Below are 16,812 nucleotides of genomic sequence, written 5' to 3'. Positions count from 1 at the left end.
ACCTTTTCACCCTTTTACTCTCAGAAATCAAGGGGAAAAGGATTGCTTTACAGTTGCATGTATGTGTACTTCTTAAGGTAATGTAACTGCTTATTTTATTTGCTTGAAGGTGGGGGACAGAAGTGGAGAACTCACTGCCAGACTTAATCTCTCAGATCTTCAAATGGTTCTTGGATTAAGCTACAGTACAAACAACTCCATGATGTCAGAAAGCCATGTGGTGGAAAACAGTTTGAATGGTATGTGCCTCTTTCTACAATACTTTCTAAAAGAGAACTTAAAAAAGAATGTTGTGTTCTCTACTGACCACAGAGGACTGTGCAGGTTTGCTTGGTTTTCTCACCAGTTACTGCTTAGTTTCTTCACATGATGTTTCTGTGTCTGTGTCTCCCCCCTCTTTTATTAATGTGGGAGATGTATTATTTGCTGTCAAATCCTGTCCTTTTTTTTTCCTGCCATCTTACCAACACGGGTTACAGCAGAACACAGTCCATTCGATGTTCCTCTGTTCAGAGGTCCATGGCCCTTCTCTCATGTCCCATGAAACAACTTAGCACAGATTTGGTGGATTTTATAGGCTGCTTTTACTAGTGGTTGTTTATTCTCTGCTAATATATTTAACTGCACTGTTTTGGAAGTCAAAATTGCTGTACTTTGGACCTTAGATGAGTAGAGCCACAGCTTTGACAGTGATACTGTACATTTGGATGATAAAAAGATGAACTTGATTCTCTCTTGAAGGCACCAGACCGAGAGTAGGACGCCGTCACAGCATGGAGAACATGGAACTTATGAAACTAACCCCAGAAAAGGTTGGCACTTTGTTTCTTTCTGCTCTGCTGCTGAGATTGCAGTGAAAGATTTCTAAGGGTTTGCTGATGTGCCATGTGCCTCCCTTTTAATTTAGCTGATCTTATGAGTTACATAACAGCAGGTCTAACAATACTAACAAATAATAGTTTTGTTGTGGAGCGTGTGACACAGACTATGGCTGTAATGGCTTGTGGGAAGCTTGCTTTATTCCCTGCATAAATCAGAAAGAATGGGGTCCTGTAGGTCCATCAAAGGAATTCCTTTCATCTCTTTATTGAGACGGTTTGAGGTTGCAGCATGAAAGTGATTCAGAGTAAAATTTCTAAGCTTTATTTCAGCTGTTCTGAACATTTTTTCTTTAGTTACAGTACTTTCATAGGCGCTTAAATACATGTTGTGTTTTTCACTTTGGGATTTCAACCAATGTGCAAGCCATCAGGAACTGGAACATCCACCTTGAGTAAGGGTGCTACTGCAGAAATGCTGCTTTTGAGCCACAGGACAGGCAAAGCATCTTCCACCCCAAGCTCAGAGAAATCTCTGGGAGACAGAAATCCTTGTGTCAATCTAGGAGAGACTTCCTTCAGTTCTATCTGCCTTTCAGTAGTGGGCTGGCAGTTCTCCAGTGGCAAACTGAAATATTATTTTTCCTTCCACACTGGGATACCTAATTCCCCTCTTTTCAAGTGAGGCAAAGCCTGTCATCATGTTCATCAGACAGGCAATAGAATCTCAAAGCATATGGGCAGTGAGTACAGCTGAAGTCAGTGCTGATGCTCAAGAGCCAGTTTGGGTACTGATGTAGAAAGACTTATGTTTAGTCCAGCGTGAGGCTTCTGCAGGGACCCTCTAAGCTTTTGGCCACCATCAGTTGTGTTTTCGTAACTCTCTGAATCTGTTCTGATCTGGGATAACTTTTAAAACATGTATCCTCTTGACAGTCTGTGCCGTAAACATACTAAAATGTTTCCTGTGGATTTTGGCTTTAATCTACTATTGCAGTTTAGCTCTTGTAAAGGTACTTTTTGAGTAGACTCTGAAAGTTGATTCCATAGAAGTCTTTGGAATCTAGAACAATGCATGACACAAGCAGGAGGGTTTGGTTGGATAGGATGCCATCTCCTTGGAGTCGTGGGCTCTGTGTGTTGCTGCTCAGGGAGCCTTGGAAAGGCAATCACTGCAGTAGGCAGTGTTGCTGGAAGATTTGTGACTGTGCTCATGATTTGTGATGTTGAGTTGAGAAAAGAAAAGGTTTTGTTTTGGTTTTATTCAGCTGTAGGAGTCTCTCAGTTGTGACTAAAGCTATTTTGTGGATAATTCTATTTATTTTTAGGGAAAACCTGTTGGGTTGATAAAGCTTTCCATTCTGTTCTTTAGTGAAACAAGATGGTTGTTCCTGTTTGCTCTTGCCCTGGCATTCTTCTCCCTCTTCCTTTTCAATTTTTACTCTATGTGAAGGACTTGGGGGAAGGCTGGTTGAGTATCTGGGTTTGCTAAGGGTTTGTTTTGCTCTAACATTTTGTAATATGGGTTTTGTAAAACTTTTTTCTTTACAGTTTTAAGAATGTCAGGTGGGAAGTGTCAGCTGTGTCTGCAGTTCAGCATTTACATTGTAACTGCCTTTCCTGCACTGCAGTCAGCAAGGGCAATTTCAGTGTGTTTAATTAAATACACTGTTTGATCACATTTTAATCCATCAGGTGTCACAGCACAGTTCAGTTCTCAGACTGATCAGTGACAGCACTAACCTGCTCCAGCCAACAGCTCACTAATCACAGGTCAAGTAACAGCCAAACCCTGAGTTTTCACATCCTCATGGCTGGATGAACAAAATAATGTAAAGCTGCTTCATTCAGGGGAGGAAAAGCAGCAGCAAGTAAGAGGTAACAATACAGGTAATTAAAATCAGAAGGCTTAATTTCATGACTCTTGTTTTCTTAGGTTCAGAACTGGAACAGTGAGATTCTTGCTAAACAGAAACCACTGGTTGCCAAAACTTCAGCAAAACTGCATTTTGTAAATCGACTAAAAGGCAAAAAGTACAAAACCGGCACCACTTCCAAAGTGTTGCAGGATGCCAGTAATTCTAATGATCATCGACTTCCAAACTCCCAGAGGGTAGGTTTGGTGAGCTGTGGAGATCATTGCCTTTACTCATCTTTGTCTGATCAGAACTGTGGAAAACGCATTCCTGCAGCTGTCCATTCCACTTTAACTTCATTTAAACACCGTGGCTCTGTCAAACCATGCAGAATTTGCCATTGTACAGCTGTCTCATGGGTGGTGCCAGTTTTAGGCTTTTCTTAATACTAAAATATTTTATTCCTTGTGCATTTTCTAAAGTTAGAGCTCAGCTTACACACATTTTATTTCTAAATCTTTTCTAGACACTGCTTCTCTTAAACTTAACAAAATCTGGCTTTTCTGATTGAGGCAGGGGGAGATACTTTGGTCTCTTGACAGAAGTCAGTTAAAAATAAAAGACATTTGATCACGGACCTGAGGAAACAATGGAAAATGTTCATTGTAGTTCTTGTTGCCTTTTTTCTGTCACAGGCATTTGGGTTTTTGATGGATTAATGGTTGAGGAGGAATAACTCCAGTTGTACCATGATCAAAGCACTGTTTCTTTCCACTTCAGAGAATGAAACATTTCTAATGTATTTTTACCTTCCAAAAATGCAGCCATATTGTTATATCTCCTCTTAGGATAAATCTCTGTCTATAGAAAGGCATGACTAAAAAAAATCATTTAATAGATTTCAGCTATGCAAAAATGAAACAGGACTGGACTGAAATTCTGGTGCAGTTGTCCCACTTTTAGGTACTCTTAAGTTCAAAACACCCCTAAATGTTTTCTCCTTTTCAGAAAAGCAGTCGAGAGACAATGGCAGATGAAGGGTTCTTTGATCTGCTGAGTCGGTTCCAGAGTAACAGAATGGACGACCAGAGGTGCTACTTCCAGGAGAAGAACAGACTCCCATCTGCTTCAGTGGCAACGTCCTCTACTCCACCTAAAACAATGCGAAAATGTAATTTTTTTAAAGTAAAATCTGTATCTGACTTGAGTTGCTGCCAGATACCATTTTGAAAACGTATTTGCAGACACTACTGACTACAAAAAGGAACTTATTTCTGGGCTAACTTGTTTTCTTCCTCCTCCCCAGCCCATTCCACTTCCGTGGTGTCCCCACACACAGACGAGTTTCTGGACCTCCTGGCGAGCTCGCAGAGCCGCCGGCTGGACGACCAGCGGGCCAGTGTCACCAACCTGCCCGGGCTGCGCCTGCCCCAGCACAACAGCCAGGCTGTGCTGGGGCACCTCATGGCCAGCAGCAACAGGGAACTGGATGATGACTTCTTTGACATACTGATAAAATGCCAGGTCAGTGTTTAACAAAGTTCTTCAGCTTCTGAGTCTTTGAGGACTTACTTGACTTGTCTCCTACTATTGAGTTTTGTTTACCATGTGATTTAAAATACATATTGATTTGGCAGATAAGGAAGAGCACAGCAGAACAAAATATTAGGATTTTTTCCTGAGTTTTGTGGAGTTCTTTTACAATTTCCATTCTTATTTTTTTACTTATCTGTTGTCTAGTAAGTGTAATTTCAGTATTGCCTTTCCAAATCTGACCATCTGTGGCCATTTTTTACTCCCTGTATAAGGAAAGGAAGACAACCATATTTTCTGGTATAAAGAAAAAGCCCATAGTAATGCTAAAATTATTCTTCTGGAGACAGGACACTTAAATCTCCTTCTGCAATATGACAAAGGACTGATCTGGGGGGTGGGGGTGTTACTTTCAGTTACATTTGGGGAAGTGGTTCAGATGAACTATTTTAGCCTAACTTGCACTCTTAGTAATTATAAAACTTACAAATTAAATCTCTATAATAGCTTTAAATCTGAAAGCAAAAGGTTTAGTAGTTTTTTTTTTCATTTATATTGTTTATTTATTACATCTCTTCCTGTAAATATGCAGCTTTATCTCTTGGTCTGTCTGTAGGGTTCCAGACTGGATGATCAAAGATGTGCTCCTCCAGCATCTGCAAAAGGATCCACTGTACCAGATGAGGATTTTTTCAGCCTCATTTTACGATCACAAGCTAAAAGAATGGATGAACAGAGAGTCCATTTACCCTCAGCTATAAAGGGACCAAGTTCTAGCTGAAGGCACAGGAATGTACTGTACAGCAGCATCTTAGGTATCATTTTTGTGTGCTGGAAAAGCATACTTGCCTTTTAAAGATGACTGCAAGTAGTAATTTTGTCTCCTTCCTAATGAGTTTTCATATAAATAGCAGCAGCATTGCACTTGTGATCAGTAGTTATAGAGTCGTCCCTGCTCTTGAAATTGGCAGCTGCTTTTATTGCAGTGTCTGAGATACCATTACTGTCTCTCCCTCTTAACTGCCTCTAGTCTATCAAAATTAATACTATTTTCTTCTCACTGCTCATGTGTGGATTCTACTACTGTCTCAGTATAGTGTAAGACTTGAATTTTTATGTTCTTTTTAAAGAAAACTTGATTTTTGCCCCCTGTTTTTTATGTCCTGAAAAAAGGTCCTGTTTTCTTTATACTTTTTTTAAAAAATAAAAAAAAAATTTAAGAAATAGCATCAGTATTTAGTCTGTCTTGCAGAAACACATTTTGGAAGAAACAATCCTTTCTATTAAAAATAATTAAAGCCTGGGTTTAATTCTGTAATAAAAAAGTTTTTTTCAAAACATGATGGGTTTTTTTGGTAATATTTAGGTAAGTGTTTCCTACATTACCTCAGCACAGTTTTACAATCAGAACTTTTCCAAAGGTACTTATTTTCAAGTAACAGTTGCTCTTGCTGCTCTACAGCCAGGGTGGTACAGTCTGTGCATCAGGGAAGCACAGGAGTGGTGGGCACTTGGCATGAACTCCAGACAGGTAAGTGGAGTTCTTGCAGTACCTGAATGTCAAATGTCACACACTGTAAATGCTTCCGTGCTGCTCATTTCCTGACCTCAATTCCTTCTCCTGCTTCTGCTCAGGATGTGCTATGCTGGGATAGTTCTGGGGAACATTTGCTGCAGTAGATCCTGGTCCTGGGGCAGTTCTTGGGAACCCTGAAGGCTGTGCCTGATTTTAACTGGAGGTACCTTGGGTTAGAAGTCACTAATTTTAACACCAAAGGTGGCAAACTTCACTTTGGTGTTTAGAAATGGTGTCCTATTTTTATTGATTATACCCTGAGAGAAGAACTTATGGTTAATTTTAGTCTCAGAGGGAAATGGTAGTTTAAGACTAAACAGACACGTAATTAAAACTATTTTACAGTTACTGATCTAAGATACCTATCTGAGCTGTGATTAGTGTTATGTGAATTACAGGAATATCAGTAACTTTTTGAGGCTGTTGGACAGTTACCTGGCTTATGTTTGCTGTGTCAGAGTATCAGATCTTCCCCTCCACCAGGAACATAATTTAACTCAAAACTTATTACACAAACTTATTTCCAACAAGCAGCAACACCCCACAAACCTGTTTGCTTGGCCACTTAAAGGTGTATTATCTTACTTAACACATGTATTGCAAATTCTAGACACAGTATGTACACTCACTCTTCCAGATATTATGACCCCACCTTACAGCTCACTGATACTCTTTTTTTGACACTTAAGAACTAGAGCAGAATATGACAACAAAAGATTAGACAGAACTTACACCAGAGCTCAGGCTTCCTTAGTCTCCTTCCTGGGAGTCACTTAAAATGCTCTCTTTCTTTTCTTCACGTTGTTCCATTGCAGAACTTTTCCCTTCTAGGTTTTTATTAGGATCACAGTTTTCTCCAGTCTCTCGCTCTGCTTTGCCTGTCTCCTGTTTCTGCTGCTCAAGTACAGGTTCTTCAGTACAGTTTTCAGCTTTGAGAGTTTCTAGTCTATGAACTTCAGACTCAGTGTACACCCTATTCTGTAAAAAATTAATAATAATCTATTAATTAAGAAATCTAAAGTGACAGCATCTATTGCTTCAAGTGCATCTCAGCTCAAGGGAGAGAGCTCACACAAAGCATGACTGGTACGATTTTTTTCCCTGGGGAAACAGGGCATGTAAATAAGCAAAATGTGGAGTATAAATCTGGGTTTTTTTCTATAGTTTACAGAAAAGTCAGCACTTTTCCCCCCACTTCTCCTGTGGGTAGTTTTAAGTGCCCAGGCTAATACAAGTACATGTGGGTACTGATCTCGCAAAACTGTAGTTAAGTCTTTGTAGTAAAGACATTTAATTCAGTAGTTTCCTGTCACAATTAGCCATTGCCAAGTATTTTTCCAGAAAGAAACATGTCTGGGACACCTCTACCAAACTGCTGCATAGGAAAACATGTACTTCCTTAACTCCTCTCTCCCCAGGATTTGGGTTAAGCTGGTTGTTTAAATGTATTCTAGCAGGTGATATTGAAAGCAACCAATCTTATCTCAGCTCAAAGAGCACCAGGACTAACATCAGGTTGTGGCTGGTGGGACTCTGGTACGTGCGTATCTGGCTCATCGCTGGTGTGTGCCGTGTCGGGGCTCCTGCTGCCAGCGCCAGGTCTCACGGTGAGGGGAGGTCTGTCAGAGGCATCTCCTCTGTCCTGGTGTCCTCTGTGCACGTAAGGCAACTTCTGCAAGTAACAGTCTTCTGATTTTCTCCTCTCGTACTGCCCAAAGTCTATTTGCTCCTGTTGATGGTCAGGTGGAAGAAGACTTTTCTTCTGAGAAGATGTTAAGTATCTTAATGCAGACACTGATGATCCTGCACCATAGCAAAAAGCCTGAGGGAGGGAAATAAACAAACTGAACAAAACACCAAATATTTGCAGCCTGTGGTTTTCACACAGATTTCAAAGGCATCTAGAAAACCCTGAAAGAAAAGCTCAGGTGATGAAAACAGCTGCAGTAAAATTCAAGCTTCTTGCAGTCTGACCCCACTGCACGAACTGCCAGACTGGACACAGTTCATTGTTGAAGGCTCTACCTCAATACTCTGTGAGTATCACTGTGTAATGACACAAAGAAGAAATGGGAACTAAGCTGCAATAAACTGTCATAGAGTCTAAGATTTTAAGCAGTTTAATGCTATTTTATCCCACTTGGGGAGTGGAGGAGATGTGTTTTGAATGCACTTGGCTACTTTAATTGCTACACCAACTGTACTACAAAGCCTTCCTCAAGAAAAAAATTGTCTCATAGAAGTAACTTCATCTGTGCTAAGAAATCTGTTCAGTAATAACAATAAGAAATAAAAGATAATAGGTAACTATAAATAAAAAATATAAAAAATAAAACAAAGCTTTTAAATATAAGATAAATGTCTACAAACCAGGACAGCCAGAGCCATCATAATTAGTACTGGAACCTGCAGAACGAATGGTATCTCCTTCATAAGTGCTTTGATGAATTCACCAATACCTTGTCCTACGTGCTTCAGAGGCTCAGTTACAAAGTTGGTGAAAGTAATTGCCAAGGCCTAGAAAAGTACAAGTAGGAAAACAGTGTTGTCAAACAAACAAAAACATCAACATGAACAGTTCTTTGGACTTGGCACATACCTTTGTTGGTGGAACCAGCAAAATAGGATTTACAAGTAGAGTTTCATAGTATTTCTGGCAGGGATCATCCTGAAATGTCCATGTGCTTCTAAGCCACTCTGTAGTCAAAGCAGACACACATTTTTACTACTTCTTAAAAATATATTTTATGACACAGCAGTAATAAAGAAAGTAGCATTTTAATTATAGATGGAAGAGAACTATTCTAGATACGGTTCAAAGCTCAGATTTATTTTTACAAATCTGAGATCAGATTGGCACTCTAGTTTATCCAGTCATGGGTGTACAGGAAGGAGAAGAAAGGCTAGAAAGAAAAAAAACCCTGAAGTTTTCTCATCTAGAGTCAAGAAAATTCTCTTTTTTTTAGATGAACTTAGTCCCTAGAAGCCTCAGGAAAAAAGTCTCATCTGTGGGAACTATCTATTAACACGTGTCCACGGCTGCTGAAGCAGCATCACTCCCAGAGTCATTACTCATCTGCCAATCTGCCTTAGATTAAAATTCTCTGTTCTGCTTGCTATATTTCAAGGGTCTATTTTAGGTTACAAGCAAAAAGTCTTACTTCTTAAGGGAACTTTTACACTATAAACAAGTAATTTATGGCATCAATGTTTCAGTAGTTTGGTTTTACTGCAGTCAATAAATAATATTCAATAAATAACTAAAATTTAAAATGGTAAAACCACATAATCATGTATTGAAGAAAATTCAGTGTACTGCTCATGAAGATAGGTGAGTAATCTTGGATACCATTAGTGATAATGTTTGGTGATCTTAAATACATTACAAAATAACAAGTATTTACCAAAAAGACTTTCTCTCCAGTCCAACTTCTCAGCACAGACGTTATCAAACTGCCCCATTTTCGCAATTTCTGCCTGATGCTGTGCAAAGGCCAACTGAGGGGAACACAATGACTTGTGAAACAAACAGAACCTGCATCCACGCAGTGCTGCACCTCAGCTACCCATGTTTGCTCTTAGCCAGCTTGGCATAATTCCCCAAGTAAATGATAATTTCCCCATTCCAACCCTTGTAGTGACAATTCCCCATGTAAATATGTATTAAGAAAAGCTTGCTAAACAATTTAATGGAGTTAAATTCTAAGAAGTTCCTGGAAATGGACAAAATGCAGGATGATGGCTAATTCTGAGTTATTCTCCAAATGGAGTCTGAATTGCCAAAGAACCAAACTCCAGTATATCAAAAGATAAAAGTTTAAGGCAAAATTAAACTGATGACATCATCTTTCCTTAAAATGTTTCTGGGTTAGAAATGGACACAGCTGTCATGCAATTACTAATTAAAACATTCTCTTTTATTTTTTAAATAATTCCCATTAACAAATACCTGGATTTGTGATAATTTTGCCTTACACTTTGCAACTGATAATAAAACAGAAAAAATTAAGTCAAATCATCTGTTCCAAAACTGCCATTCTTGCCTGCCTCAATCCAAGCCCTCTGCACAGCATTCCACTCCCATCCAAGAGCCATCCTGCTCTGGGGCACTCTGCTATTCCTGGGCCCGATGAGCTGTAGTTAAACTCTGACAACAGCAGGATAAAGTTGTCAGAGTTTCTTTTGTTCTTTAAGCCTAACACACCCATCAACATGCAAAACAAAATGTTAATCCCTTTATTTATTCTGTGGTTAATTAAAATCTTTATGTAAACTAACTAAAGGAACTAAATAACCTTAACTCCCTCAGAACTATAAAACTTTAAGCCCAAAGGGCATTAAGATTACAGAACTTACCTTATACAAGTAGAGCCAATTCCATGCAAAACTGATGAAAAAACTTAGTAATAAAACACGTTTTAGCTGAACAAACCAAAGAATGTGTGTCCAGAGCTCTGTAGCTATTACAGTTACAATGCACAGTAAGCACAAGAGTAGCTGAAAAAGAAAAGAGGAACAAGTTATGATTCAGATTTGGAATTTTCTAGTACACATGAAGAACTTGCAACTTTTGGCTTTGCTAGTGTCATGTACATGGAACAGCTGAGAGCTTTGCCTTGCTGTCACAGCACATCCGTGCAGTACAAGGCAGAACAGTGTCATGGCATTACTAGTCATTCCTATCACAGCCTGACACTGCAGTTGCTCATTTCTTTACGATGTTTACCATGTTACCTACCCTACTAAATTATAAAATTGGTCTAAGTACTTCCTGGTGTGAACCACAGAACAGCTGTTGCCAAATCCTGCTCTTTGGTTAAGAGACAAAGTTACAGTTTGGGTAACAGCAGCACAACATCAGAGAAGCACTTTCCAGTCTCTTTCCATCCGAGGGCCCCTAACAGTGAGGTAATGCTATTGAGAGCTTTTGTGATTTGGCTGCCATGGACCCCTCAAATCTAGACAGGGTCCTTTCAAGATTATGTCAGCATGAAACAGCATATTCTGGATTGTAAAGATTAATTCAGAGAGCTTCATCTTACTAGAGATCCTCAGCTTAGCCCTGTATAATTCCATAGTCATGCTCTCCAACACTATACAATTTATTCCATAAAATTCACAAGAGCCTCTGACCAGTAAGAGTTCAAATATCTACTTGTCTCAGTATAAATATATTCCAACTCCTGCAGAAGCCAACAACTTCAGCATCTACTGAAACAACAGACAAACCTGGAAAATGTGTAATGCACAAAGTGTCAGTTCTAGTTACAAAAATGTGCTAGAGCCTAATGAGTCACACACCACAGACAGAAAACACAAGAAGAATAAGACAAAAAAGCATACCAGAAAAAACCACACAAAGTGACAATAAGAAAAAACAACCACAGGAATAAAAGAGTGACTACATCCCCTCTACCTTCAGTAACCATGAAAAAAAAAGTGACCCACTGGAAGTACAGTGGAAATAACTGCTTTATGTGTGGAGCTAAGATGGTAATACTCATTGACTGGACTTGCCCAGAGAAACTGGAGAAAACAGCAATCAAAAATAACAACCTCCCTTTATTCTCTTACCAAAAACAAATGATATAGGTCAATTCCAAAAGTGTCTTCAAATCTCCAGTGCCAAGCTTGATAATCGTGGTGCTTAAAATTGATCAAAATATCACTAAGTGCATCATCCATGGCACCTGGCTGCCAAGTTTCCTCATTGAGAAACTTGAGGATCTCCAAATACGTCTGTTTTGTAAGGATGATCTCAGCATCGTAATGGACTTGGCCCACGTCTTCATCAGGCTGAAATAAAAGCAAAGCAAAACAACAGTGTTAAAAGCTGCTTATTTGGAAATAGAAGTGCATCCCTAGGCAAAAACCTGATTATAAACCCTTCACGCTGTACCAGACAGAACCTTTTTGAAGCAGATTGCAGGCTGAAAACACGGTATGGGGGGCACACTATGATTCTATATTCTTTTTGGTCATCTTCTACACTGTAATGATACTCAAATTCAATTGGTTTGTACTTCTTCAATTCTACAGAAAAAAACTAAGATAAATGAATTATTTCACCTGTTACTAAAATTTTGGAACCAGAGCTCATTAACAAGTCATGTGGCTGAAGCCACCCCTCAGCCTGCTGGCCGTGCTGGGTTTGGTGCAGTCCAGGGTGCTGTTGGCTTTCTGGGCTGCAGGCACACATTGCCAGGTCCTGCTGAGCTTCTTGTCCACCAGTGCCCCCAGGTGTTTCTCCCCAGGGCTACTCCCAATCCATTCTCCACCCAGCCTGTACTCGTGCCTGGGAATGCCCAACCCATGTGCAGGACATTGCCCTTGTTCTGGCTGAACTTCATGAGGTTTCCATGGGACCCTGTCTCAGGCCTGTCAGGGTCCCTCTGGATGGTATCCCTTCTCCAGGGCTGATGTCCCTACCCAGGTTTCCTTCTATCAGGACTCCAGCTTTCCTAACCTGATCCCTGGCTGCTTGGACAATCTACCTGTGCTGCTCCCAGGCTACCTGTCCTCACTTCCACCCTCTGCAGGTTAACACAGGCCTAAAAGACCTACAACAACAATTCAAATCTGGCTTTTTCCAGTTTAACAACCATTAATGTGAACTAAATAGGATATTATTTCAGCTGCATGCCAGCAACAAATATTTAGATGCACTGAATTCACACAGCCCTCCTTTGGATGCTTTACAGATCAAATGGCCACTGTGTCTCCTGAGCAGTACTGGATGCACACACTTGTAACACCTTTTCCCTTAAAATTCACTTCCCTTCATTTTAATTTAAGGTATGCCTGAGTAATTAATCAATATGTGAAAATCACATGAAGTAGTAATATGAATTCGAAATAATTTTTTTTAAAATTACTGTTCAAATACTTACAAGACCAAGTTTTCCAGCTTCATGTAAAATCTTATTCAAATATCGCTTAAAAATATAAAAGCTACGGCTTTGCTGTGATTTGGCATTTCTCTTCTCACATTCTGCAATCTGCAACAGTGCAAAGGACACTTTGATTGACTTTGCTCAAACTCTACTGACACATTAAACTCAGGATCAACAGGGCCACATTTCTTTAGTTTAGCAATGATCCCTTGATTAGCATGCCAGAAAAAAAGCATATACAGTTACTGAAGATGTTACTCTGCGTGGGACTGGCCAGAACGAGATTTCAGACTGCTAATAATACTTGAATACTAACCTCAGTAAGCCTAGAAAAAAACATGAACATCTTGAGCTCGTTACATTTTAAGTTTGCACCAGGAAAGAGAACTGTAAAAAATACTAAGCAACTAAAACAACATTAAAATTACATGTCTTCCCCTGGGTACCCAAATGGCTGCGGGAGGGAAGTGCCACAGGAGCTACACAAGCACTGCCACAGGTTGGGTGGGTCTGACAGCAGTCCCTGAGAGCTGCAGCACTGCACAGCACCACGTCCTGTGCCCACAACCCACCCCTAACACCAAACAGGACTGAACAACTTGACAACAGACCAGGTTTCTCAGCTTTTGGCAGCGTGATGTAACATCAACACCACGCATTTAAACTGCTGACACTGGACAGAAGCACTCAGCTCCTATGGATTTTGTTACACTATTACATTTTAGAAAACAGCAATTTGGAATTGAGTTCAAACCACTGCCAGTCTCTCCTCTGAATAAAGAGGTTCCCTCTACATAAAGTGTAGTCTCTCATAAATTATGCCAGTGATGCACCTGCTCTATACTATCCAGAAAAGCATCGTCAGAAAGCACAAACTATTAAAGACTGGAAAATATTCTGAAGTTCTGTGACAAACCTTCTGTTGCAAGGATTCTATTGTCCTGGAATAACTTGGTGAGTTTTCAGTACCAACAGTATCCACAGTCTTATCCTCAGAGTCATGATAGTTTGGCTAAAATTACAGAAGAAAACCACATATTTTTAGAATGCAGTAATTTGATCAAAAACGCCCTGTTACACTTCTGTAGTCAGATCCCTTTAAAAGGAGCAAAGGACCTAAAATCTGAGTGCTGATCTTTTCTGCTAATACTCTCCCCCATGATACTCCAGCTGCCTCTCTGCCGTTATTTTAGGCTCCAGATCGACACCTGCTTTAAGTTTACATGAATGCATGTTGCCTTCACAAGGGGAGGCCTGTCCTCCCCCACTTGCCCTTTCCCCTCCTTCAGATGTTGGTGACCCACACAGTGCATCAGATTAGATAATCGGACTGGCTGAAAACTGACTCAGCAAGCAAAGGGGCAGCTTCCAGCCAGACACATTCCCAGTCCAGCTGGCCACACAGCCAGCCAGACTGCAAGTAAACACACCCCCACTCTGGGATGGATGCCTTTCCTTTCACGTTCCCTCTCTGCTCCACGACACTGTTTCCTGTTTGTTACTCAGACCTAGTTTAGCAGTGCTGCTTCCACACAACCAGGAGGGCACTCTGAAGGAGTTCTCCAAAGAAGCACAACAGTGCACAAACCAGTGAACTCACACTGAAACCAAGTTTCGTTTTGAGGACCTGGACACACAACCTGCCTACCTAAAAACTCATTGCAGAGCAGAAAAGAAATCCTGAAAAGGTGGATTAACCCAAGCAGGCACTTTTCTCCTTTAAGATGTAGTTCTATTTTCAGGGGAGACAACAGTAAAACTACTACTTTTTTTATAAAAGCCAGAACAGTTGGGCTCCAACTTTAAAGACTCCAAAGCTTGCTGGTGAATTATAGGGATGCAAATGTCTCTCAGGTGGACTTGAGGCAGGTGGTGGCTGAAGAGCAATGCTGTGAAGAGAAATAATGCAGTCTGCATTTTTTTAAGCTTCAGAAAATTACATCCTGAAGAGTTTAAATAGTATAATTCAAACTTGAAAACTGAATAATGACAAAACTCAAAAGCACCATACAACCAAGCAGAGTTTACAGTGCCACGTGTGCATGTATGTACTAACAACATGCATCTCATGATATATGGACAGTCCATCCCTCATACAAGACAACCAAGATGATTCACCTTGTTAAAACTAGTTTTATTCCTACTTCATCTTCTCCTCAAGGAATCATTAACAGTACAGCACTCAATCCCTCTTCTGATATTCCTCAGCTAGGAACTTCATTTTCAAGATATTTAATACTATATTTGAGACAGTAGCAAGAGCTGCTGAACCCAGTACTGCTCAGAGCAGTAACTGTGGTGCCACAACCTGCATAAATCAAGCACCACCTGTGAAAAGACAAAAAGCCTGGTTGCTGTGACAGCATCACTGTGCAACAGAAACTCAACAGGAAAAGGTCCTGAGATAACCACAATAGCACAGATCTCTGCTTTTTTCCCTGCAATTTTTACTGTGGACGCAAAAGACTTTCCTGTGTATGCATTCAGATACAACGTAATAAAACCTTAAAAATACCATAATTCTGTCATTATTTTTTGTCACATTTAAGAGTTATCTTTCAACAGCATGTGGCTGAAGAACTGTTTGGGGGAGACAAGAATTCATACACCCTTTCTTTTTCTACCTTGTAAGGTCTTCTCATTGTTCCTGATGCTGCATCATAATTGAGCATATCCGTGGGGTCAATCCATTCATCTTCTTGAACTTTACTGCTCCCTGTCAGCACAACTGCACACAACACCAAAGCAAACAGCATCCTGTATCACTGAATGTAACAAGAAATTCAGATATTTAGGTCAGATATTTAGGTAACATGCTGTATAAAAAAAATGAAACTACCTTTCATGAAAGAGGTATTCTCTGGTGCTGTTTAAAAACTTAGTTCTCCATTAAGCAGGTTAAATTTCACTTCCATAATTTTTTCCCAAGGAAAACGGCAGCAATAATATGCAACAATTAAACTGTATTACATGGCTGGATCAAAATAACAGAGGCCCTTGTGGAATTACTGGTGATAGTGTCTGCAGGAGCACACGAGCACAAAAACAAGGAATAATACAGCTGGCAATCAATACATTACAGTGGGAGATCTCGAGCTTAAAGCACGATCACAAACACAAGCTGGCACTCTGAATTTCCCGAGAAAGCACCCGGTACTGCCGAGTGCTGAAGGCTTTACCCACAGGCATCCCTACAGGAGAGGAGATAAACACAGCCTGTCCACAGTCCAGCGTACAAAGGTGGAGTCTCCTCTGACCTCCCATCCCTCTTGACCTACATTTACGTTGTTTTGTTTGAGGGAGGAGAAAACGCAGAGCTTCAGTGGATGTCATTTCACGTTTAGGTGGAGTTTGAGTGACTCTAGTCATACATACAAAGCATACACAGGTTTTACTTAATTAGCACGTGTGGAGGTGTGAAAAGTGACACGTATTCTCAAGTTAATAGCGCAAAGTTTGGCTTTTGGTCACCTTTTGGATCACTCCTGTGGCTTAATTCCCGTTGGCGGCATTGTTTTAAAAAGAGCATGGCCACAGCACTTCTGTGCCGCTCCAGCCTTTCTTCCCTGCCCGAGAGCGGCACACGGAGCTCCCCCGCCTCCTGCAGCTCCGGGTGCACACACACAGCGTGTCCCGGGAGCTGCGGCCAGCGCACATTCCTCCTCGCTGCACTGGCTCACTGTTTCCCCACAAAGGGTGCAGCGCGGGGGTCCACGCAGCTCTCAGGCTGGCCCGCCCTGCCGGGACATCCCTGCCCTGCCCGCCGGGGCCCCACGGCCTGGCCCCGGCCCCAGCCCCGCACACGCCGGCGCTGCGCCCGCCCGGGCAGGGCCACAGCGCGGAGCCCGCACGCCCCTCCCCGGCCTTGGCCTCCCTTATCTCGGCACCGACTCGGCGCTTCACCGAGACGAGCGGCCCTCCCGCCCCGAGCCCGAGCCCGGACACGGCGTAGGGCCCAGGCCCGCGCTCCGGCAGCGCCGCCCGCGGTACCTGAAAGGCCGCAGGAATCCTGGCGCGCTTACACGGCCCGGGGCCGCCCCGCAGCCGCGCTCCTCCCGGCTCCTCCCGGCCCTCGGGCCCGGGGGCCGCCGCCCCGCCTCACGAAGGGCCCTGGAGCTGCGGCCCCTCCAGGCCCC

At 41.6% G+C, this 16,812-nt stretch overlaps 2 protein-coding genes across 5 annotated transcripts in view; one reads left to right on the top strand and one right to left on the bottom strand.

The window, feature by feature from the left end:
* Positions 1-5,436, top strand: part of GPSM2 (G protein signaling modulator 2) — a 24,833-nt gene extending 19,397 nt beyond the window's left edge. For both annotated transcript variants that reach the window (XM_071565661.1, XM_071565662.1), the window contains 6 exons: positions 110-239; positions 742-812; positions 2,755-2,931; positions 3,683-3,845; positions 3,981-4,198; positions 4,824-5,436. In XM_071565661.1, coding sequence (XP_071421762.1) covers positions 110-239; positions 742-812; positions 2,755-2,931; positions 3,683-3,845; positions 3,981-4,198; positions 4,824-4,988 — 924 coding nt within the window. In that variant the 3' untranslated portion in view covers positions 4,989-5,436. The remainder of the gene's footprint in view (positions 1-109; positions 240-741; positions 813-2,754; positions 2,932-3,682; positions 3,846-3,980; positions 4,199-4,823) is intronic.
* On the bottom strand, positions 1,121-16,812 carry CLCC1 (chloride channel CLIC like 1). 3 transcript variants are annotated; one of them, XM_071565663.1, is made up of 12 exons: positions 16,667-16,812; positions 15,301-15,441; positions 13,593-13,688; positions 12,674-12,781; positions 11,358-11,579; positions 10,140-10,280; positions 9,188-9,281; positions 8,383-8,480; positions 8,154-8,300; positions 7,294-7,605; positions 6,516-6,761; positions 1,121-3,827 (listed from the first exon to the last, which is right to left on the bottom strand). In XM_071565663.1, exons 2-11 carry the CDS (start codon positions 15,430-15,432, stop codon positions 6,534-6,536), a joined length of 1,578 nt encoding a protein of 525 aa, XP_071421764.1. In that variant the 5' UTR covers positions 15,433-15,441; positions 16,667-16,812; the 3' UTR covers positions 1,121-3,827; positions 6,516-6,533. The 3 variants fall into 3 exon arrangements, with proteins under 3 accessions (XP_071421764.1, XP_071421766.1, XP_071421765.1); XM_071565665.1 differs by having other exon boundaries at positions 15,301-15,404; XM_071565664.1 differs by lacking the exon at positions 16,667-16,812 and adding an exon at positions 15,516-15,537 and having other exon boundaries at positions 15,301-15,404.

The sequence above is a fragment of the Pithys albifrons genome, chromosome 10 (genome assembly GCF_047495875.1).
Source record: "Pithys albifrons albifrons isolate INPA30051 chromosome 10, PitAlb_v1, whole genome shotgun sequence".
Lineage (NCBI taxonomy): Eukaryota > Metazoa > Chordata > Aves > Passeriformes > Thamnophilidae > Pithys > Pithys albifrons.
The sequence above is the reverse complement of the archived record's forward strand: the minus strand, read 5'-3'. Positions and strand labels throughout refer to the sequence as shown.

Excerpts from the sequence above, each read along its gene's own strand:
- CLCC1 (XM_071565663.1), bottom strand. The coding sequence starts at position 15,432 with ATGCTGTTTGCTTTGGTGTTGTGTGCAGTTGTGCTGACAGGGAGCAGT. Across the intron at positions 13,689-15,300 it reads CAATGAGAAGACCTTACAAG|CCAAACTATCATGACTCTGA; the intron begins GTAGAAAAAGAA and ends CTGTAATTTTAG. Across the intron at positions 6,762-7,293 it reads CCCACCAGCCACAACCTGAT|AATAGGGTGTACACTGAGTC; the intron begins GTTAGTCCTGGT and ends AATTTTTTACAG.